Raw genomic sequence first — 8,080 nt, forward strand, 5'->3', positions numbered from 1 at the left:
TCAAGCCTTTTAGAGTGATGAAGGGGGTTATCCCTGCTCATATTTACCGTAGCACTTATTTGAAAACTTTGAATTTATTTTGTCGTTGGTACTGAAAAAAAAGAAAAAGAAAAAAAAACAGCAGGAAATTTCAATCGTTTTCAGCAAAGTGCCAATCAGGCTCTAGTCTTTAGAGAGTTTAAGAATGGTAGTCCAACTCTAATGTATGGTAATTCTTGATCGTTTTAAATTTGGGTCGACTATTCATTTTGCATCAATTCGTCTTAGGATTGATCTATTCGTCCAAAATTGTATCTGTTATCTTCATGTTTGATTTTATTATTCATTTTAATTTCTCTTCGTTTTGGGTTTCATTTGTTATATGGCTATTTCTGCTTTTCTTTGAAAGACTTCTTTTTTTTTCAAAATTGGTTTAAATTAGTTTGAAGAAAAAAGCTTGTTTATTCTATTTATTACATTTATTGTAAAACATACTGAACCAGTGTGAATCTAAAAAAAGTAGGTTCTCTACTTGTATATTTGTTTATTTTAAGTTTCCATCCTGAATTTACTTTTTGTTCAATGTTTGTATGTATTTTGGATAGGGGGGGGGGGTAAGTTTTTAAGAATTTGGTTTTGAATTTTGCGGTCTTTGCATTAAAGAAATGCATGGTCGTATTAAAGAAATGTTTCGTTTGAATAAGCTTCTTGTAATATTTTTGATCAGGAATGTTTTTGAAGAGAGAGCCAGGGGGTCATAATCATAATCTTATAAAGTTCTTTAAGTGAAAAAAGTTGTTTTGATATGTAACAAGCAGAAATTTTTCTTTAATACAATCCAAAAACAGTTATACTTAATTTTCACACCCGTTTTCTGCATGAAAACTCATTATACTTGATCCTTCAGGGTCGACATGGTCCTTCTACCCGGGTAACTTAAAATTTAATTATTTGTATATTCTTTTTTAATCACCCTGCTTAGTTTCATATTTCTCAGTCGTTGAGCTGTGCGGAGACCTTACCAAAGTTGCCACTCGGCGAAAAAAGAAATTACTAGATTTTAGTATTTTTGGTTGATTCAGTGATTTTCTTCAATAATCTAGTTACTTATGTGCTGATTTAGTGATTTTGTTTTGTTTAGGCAGCATAAGAAATCACTAGAAATAGTGATAAATTACAAGGGGTGGCAACCCTGAACCTTCGCTCTCTCTTTGTTAGCTATTAACGGGTTTTTCCTTCTCCTACATTTAATATTCGAATCGTTTTAAAAACTAAGGGATTTTTCAAACTTTTGTTGCTAATTTCAGTATGAAAGATTATATTCTTTCCTATTTCTGTTTCTAGTTTATTATCCCCTTACTAGGGGGAACAGATTTAGGCCATTCTTGAAACTTCCATTCATAAATATAAAAACAGCATTGATTGTCCTGTGGATTTGAACAATCGAAATCAAATTAATTTGACTTAAAACTTATTATCGTTAACTAAGTAGCTAAATAACTTAACTGAAATTAGTTAAAGTTCTAACGAAAATTGTGGTTCATATCTATGCACTAATATGTATCTCTTTAAGCTCACTCGCTCCAGTTTTAGTATTATTTACTGTTTTTAAATCTCGTCATATTTCTGTAAGTTATAATCAATTTTTCTTCTAAAATTTTTGTTGCTGTTGTTAGGTTTGAGGTTTCGCTCTCCACGTATGATCTGTAATTTATACTAACTAGGTTTTATAATATTGATTATTTATAATATCAATTATTTAATATACATTTATAATATATAATATAATATATTTATAATATTAATTATTTTTAATTTTTTTAGTCTTTCTTTGGAAGAACTTGCAACAACAGTTCTAACATTCCTGAATGCAAAAACAGCGGTAATTGCTCAGTTGATAAGAAGAATCGCACTGTGTGTAAGGCATGTCGTCTTCGTAAGTGTTTTATGGTTGGTATGTCCAAAAGCGGATCCAGATATGGACGTCGTTCAAATTGGTTCAAGGTCCATTGCTTAATACAGGAAAAAATGGACGTTGATTTTGGTACAAATTCTTTCGGTCTTTACGGAGACTTAGATCACGATCCTTTATCACATCTGGGAAAGAGCACATCCCTTTGTGATGATGTTTTTCCCGTTGGATCGATATCACCAAGATCACATACATCAGATGAAACTGTTGAAAGTATTGGATGCCAGTCTACGATCTCAAATATATATAAAAGAGAAAGTACAAATTCTATTTCGGTTTCTAGTTCTATAAATGGTGCCTATGCAGAGGATATCTTCCAAGAGTTACCGATGGACCTGAGTCGGAAACATGTGTTAGATGATGCAGCAGAAACTCCTAGCTTGAAATTTCATATGGGAGGTACTGTTTTTGAAGATCCAACAGGGGCTTGTCGTCCACTTGACTTAACAGTGAAAACAAGAATACCTTTGGCATTTCAACATGAGTCTGATCCTCAGTTTACTTTATGACAAATAACCAACAATACTGCTACAATTAATTGTGACATTGACATGGATATATTTTCTACAAATATGCATGATTTGGTAGCTTGTGATGCATCAGTCCTTCCTAAGGTGATTGGTTATACCATTAGTTTTTTTTTTAATAGGTCAAGGCTTAGGAATTTTAAATCGTGCCAAGCTAAAAGTTATTCCGCCTTCATGAAGCCGAAGTTTGGAGTCACCAACTAAAATGGAGCTTGTTATTTGGATCTTGCTATTTGGAGCCAAGGTATTCAAAATTCATAAAACGAGAAAATCAGACTCGGGCGATTGGAGCCGGTTGTTTTTAAATACGTTATTCCATCTTTATAGAGCCGGGAAATCAGAGTCAAGTAATTAGAGCCAGGTAATTTGGATCAGGTTATTCCGCCTGTATAGAGCCGAAAAATCGGAGCCAAGCGATTGGAGTATGAAAACTGTTCATGTTAGTGGCTCTGTTGATCATTAAACGTGTGTTGAGGCACTCACTCTTGGAATAAGTGCCTTAATTGTTATATTATAGTTCAAAATCAAAGCCATTTGTGTGTGGAGTTTAATAGGCCCCTTTATTTTTTTTTTTTAGAGTAATGTTGTATTTACAGTTAAGAAATAGTAAACATGAATGCCGATTAAGGATACCATTTTTAAGAGGGCCAGATGGGTATATCCGAGTGTCAAATATTAGTAAAGAATGCATAAAAGGGGAGTTAGTTAAATAGTTTAGCATCGCGAATGGGGGTTCTCCAGAGTCATGACCTTTTCCACCTCTGAAGAAAAACCCAAAAATTTGTTTTTGAACTAACCTGTCTATTAAAATTTTACAACAATGAACGCTACGTAAATATTTCGCATTACAGTGAAGAAATATCTGTTTGCTAGTAATAAGTTCGTTTGAAATATGTAAAAATTGTAAAAGGCTTCTATTGACTTTTGTTTTCACTTCCTTTTTTTTCAAATTGAGTTTATTATTGATTAGCACGACGGTGGTAATTGAAAAGGTAGTATGTTACACTATGTATAAAATACAGTAAAGCGGAAAAACTGAAATAATATGATTTGGGTTTTTTGACGTTATTCAGAAGCATTTGTTTGTAAAAGAAACTTTTTTTCAGGCATCCAAGTTATGACAAAAAAAAATAATGGTAACGTCAAATGGCGTCGTTTAGGGGTGGCAAGGGGAGGCAGTTGCCCCCGAATAAATTAGAAAAAATCATTATATAGCCCATGTCCCTTGATTCTCTGGATGTGGACCTGTTTTGCCCCCTCAATAAAAATGCTGGAGCTACGCCCTGGCCAACATCTAATATATTAGTGGTCACCTTTTTCCTCTGAACAAGTTGGTATTTTCTGGGCCAATACATCGACTTTCTTGAGTTGTGAGAATCAGTCGATTAGTCTATCTTTTTCTGGATGCATAGTGATGCCTAAGAATATAGTTTTAGAAAAGATTCTGAATATTTCTGTAAAGGAGGAAATAGAACGCGATCATTTCGAAAAAAAAGCAAGACAATTTCTAAAAAAAAACTTAAGAACCAAACAAAATAGAGAAACAAGATTAAATCAATCAATTGAGCTTACTTCCAACCTACGACAAAAATCTGATGGCAACATCTGCCTCAACAATCTCTAGCTATTTTTAGAACTGAAAAAGGGATATAACTTACTTTTGGAAAAAGAGACTATTCTAAATTCATTTGGAGCGAAACACGGTATCTAAAAATGGATTAAACTGATAGATGGAATTTGCTTTACATGAGGGGATGGACTGTAATTCTGAATTTTCCGAATAATATCACATAAAATCTTTTGAAATACCACAACGGAGCGTGTTGACTGGGAAATTGCTTTAATTATATTTGTAGCTCCTGTTCTATATTAGGGATTGATAAATAATTGTGCTATCTTTCAATTAATATCCAGTGCGTTATTTCGAAGTTAATGATCATCTTGTACTATTGAAGTATGCTATTTATTACCATAAGGTAACATTCGTCACTTTTTTATTTTCGGGTGAATTTGTCTTTAATTAGTATTGTTTTATAATTTCTTTGTGATTATGATGTTGAAGGGAATATTGTTTTAGTAATTTCTGTTAAAAGATTTTTAGCTGTGTAAAGGCATTAGAGGTGTTTTTATTTTCAATTGCATTTTTTCTGAAATGTAAGAAATAACGTGGAACATTATTTTTTAATTATCTAGCTATATTAATATTGTTTATTTTCTTTTAATCCGCGTTTTTTTTTTGTAATTGCAAACAAGCAAACCAAAAGAACAGGTCAAAGAGAGAGAGAGTAACAAATTCATACACACAACACAAAGAAGTACGATCATAAAATGTAATCAGTAAAGGGAAAAACTTTCTAATTCTGAAGACTGTTTTATGGTGATATTATATGTTTAATATCCTAGTTACTAGTATTTGGGCCCTTTGTAGACCAAATTGATAAATTCCATAAAATAAAACGTCAATTTTTTTAAAATAATATATATACCCGTTTTTGACGCTATAATTCTCAAAACAATTGAATAGACTGAACAGATTTGGCTTCTGAGAGGCTCTGGTTTGGCCAATATATTATTAAAACTTATTTTTACTGAGAATAAAACAACAATAAATTAAAAACAATATTTCAGACATAATTTATATTTGCACAATATTTTTCGTGTTTGTTATTTCCCTGTTTTGCAATTATTTTCAATATTTTCCGTAAATAATATTCTATCCTTCTCCAAAGTGTTTTTTATCTTTTTTTGAAGTATTTAAATTCAAAAATAATTTTTGTTCCGTTTAGGATGTACGATAACGAAAATAGTTGAATCTAAAGAATAAACATCTTTCTTTGGATTTAATATTTAACATGGCACTGTTCAGATTAAGTGTGTTATCCTAAAAAACTACATATCCAAAAATTTCAAACAAAAACGAGGCTTGGGGTTGGCTAAGTAGATATTTTGGGACTCAGACCCGGTAACTCTAAGATAGCACATTCTGATAAACTAAACTCGTCTGTGATAACTACCATATATTATGTTTTTGTGCCTTAATTTTTGAATTTTATCAAGATCCTTCCCAGAATAAACACTTGGCTTGTCCCTGCAAATTTGTTACCAAAGGGGGGCTCCTTCTTTATGGTCCTAATGAACAAGAACCTTTCTGCATTTATAACTAAATACAAATGGGACAGGGACATATCTAGGGAGAGACCTTGGTGCCTGCCCCGCTCCCCGAAATCCCAAATTTTCTTGAATTTATGGGCACTTCTTATTCAAATAAGATTTCTTTTTATATTATTATTGCCGTCCATCTAATAAAAAAGATTTCATTTTTGTCCCCCCCACAAAAAATGCGTACGTACCTAATAGGGATTGTTAACTTTACTTTGAGTTTTGCAAGGGATATCTACAGCATTTGGTCGATTGAAGTAGGCTGAATAAAAGCCCTAGTATATTTAAACGTCTAACCCATTTCATCAGTTGGTGGGTGGAATCCTTTGAGGATGCCACCCAATCCTTAGAGGATATATCTAACAAGAGGGATTCGAATCCCTGTATTTTCCATCAGTTTAAATGGTAGTTTGTAATAATTTGACTAAGAGGCGCTCAGGAATTCAAGAAAGTTTTTGACTTTAGGGAGGACAGGTCCTCAGCACCCTCTCCCCCTTGTACGTCCATGATCCTCAGCCTTCTCCACAAAATCTATAGCCACGTCCTTGATCCGACCGTATTGAAGTGTATGTTTACTTGAAGTTGAGATTTGATGTTTTACGTTAATATGTAATCTAAAATTGTTTAATATTATACGCTTTAATTAGTCTTATGTCCGTTTTTATTTATCGTATATGACAGGAATGGATTCACAAAATCTCTGAGATAGGGGTATAAATAAGTGCTCAGCATCTTAAATTTAATCCATAAAAATAGAAAAGAAATGCGCTTTTTTGGTAATAAAACTATTCCCTAAGTTTTGAATAATAAGATCGTGTGAAATCATAATATGATATAACAAATTCGTATCATACTCTTATAGTCGTAATTTGTATGCAATATCGTAACCTTTAATTATAACTTGTAAATATTTTGGTTCAGAATCATAGAGTGTTTTTGAAATACTGTTTTTAAAAATAGTTTTATAATGTTTTCAAAAATACATACTGTTTTTTAAAATAGTTTTATAACTCAGGTATCACTTAACCGTTTTAGAAAAAGAACACTAACAGTTTGAAAAATATTGCAGAAGAGTTGGGTAAAACTTGTCTGAAGACTTGCCCTGGGCGTCGTATTATCAAGCAGAGCCTCACTGTGTCACATCAAAGGGTACAAATATCTAGGAAAGAATAAAAAAAGAGCCTTATTATTATTATATATATATATATTTATTTATATATATTTATATATATATATATATATATATATATATATATATATATATATATATATATATATATATATATATATATATATATATATATATATATATATATATATATATATATATATAAATATATATAAATATATATAAATAAATATAAATAAATATATATATATATATATATATATATATATATATATATATATATATATATATATATATATATATATATATATATATATATATATATATATATATATGCATACATACATTCCTCATCCATAGCCTGTCATTTGTTGATTGCAATGATTATTTGAAAAAGTGTCTTTGCAAAAAGTGTTTAAATATTTTCGATTCCTCACAGGAAGGGACTTCTTTACTCGTAAATGACCCCTCTAATCATAATCTTTCTAAAATAGGCATTATGTCCTTCCTTATTGTCGATAGTCTTTTCAAGATAAGTACTGGAAAGATTTCCAAAAAGGGACAACCTTCAAGCGAAAGTCATTAATGGGACAATAAATAACCGTACCGTGGTTAAAAATAAAGCCTTAGAAAGAGCCAAACTGCAGTCATTATTGTAATAATATCAGCAATATAAAGAGAAAAAGCAAATGAGACATTTGTATTTTAAAGCAAATATCCAATAAAAGGACAAATCAACAGCAGTAATTCAAAGGCAAAGTGTTGCTCTATAGGGTTTTATAAGAGAGCCAAAAATAATATACTTTCATTTTTGATAAAAAGGGGACATTGTTTTTCATGCATCAATATGCTGTAAAGCAAAATGTATGACAGCATCTCTCGTATCAAACTCTTTCTACAAGTGAAAAAAGCGAACATAACACTATCTGGAGAAAAAAAGTAACTTGTATACTGCTACTACTAACAACTCACTGCAACATCAAGCTGCCTGAGACTAAGAGAGCTACGCATACTCCCCCACACCAGTCTATTTAAAACCTCCCTCGTTGCACTTTCTAAAGAAGCTCAAATTCCCTTAAATACTTCCTTACAACCTCCTCCCAAGCCATTCGGGGACGACGTGCTTATTGTTTGGCCCTAGATGGTTGGCTAAAAAGGACGGTCTTTGGAAATCTGTTATCCACGGATTGTGTCTTTCCCATCTCAAGCTTTCTCTAATTATAGCCCTAGAAAGCGGGATAGAACCACATTCTCTTACAGATTAATGTACGGTTACTCAGATAGGTATCAAAAAACATCCCACATACCATTTCT

General features: G+C 31.7%; 1 protein-coding gene across 3 annotated transcripts in view; it reads left to right on the top strand.

The window, feature by feature from the left end:
* Positions 1 to 6,511, top strand: part of LOC148947148 (nuclear receptor subfamily 1 group D member 1-like) — a 40,810-nt gene extending 34,299 nt beyond the window's left edge. For all 3 annotated transcript variants that reach the window (XM_089097285.1, XM_089097287.1, XM_089097286.1), the window contains exon 3: positions 1,804 to 6,511. In XM_089097285.1, coding sequence (XP_088953411.1) covers positions 1,804 to 2,460 — 657 coding nt within the window. In that variant the 3' untranslated portion in view covers positions 2,461 to 6,511. The remainder of the gene's footprint in view (positions 1 to 1,803) is intronic.
* Positions 6,512 to 8,080: the final 1,569 nt, after the last annotated feature.

The sequence above is a fragment of the Artemia sp. Qi Xiang Cuo genome, chromosome 11, assembly GCF_049724085.1.
Source record: "Artemia sp. Qi Xiang Cuo chromosome 11, ASM4972408v1, whole genome shotgun sequence".
NCBI lineage: Eukaryota > Metazoa > Arthropoda > Branchiopoda > Anostraca > Artemiidae > Artemia > Artemia sp. Qi Xiang Cuo.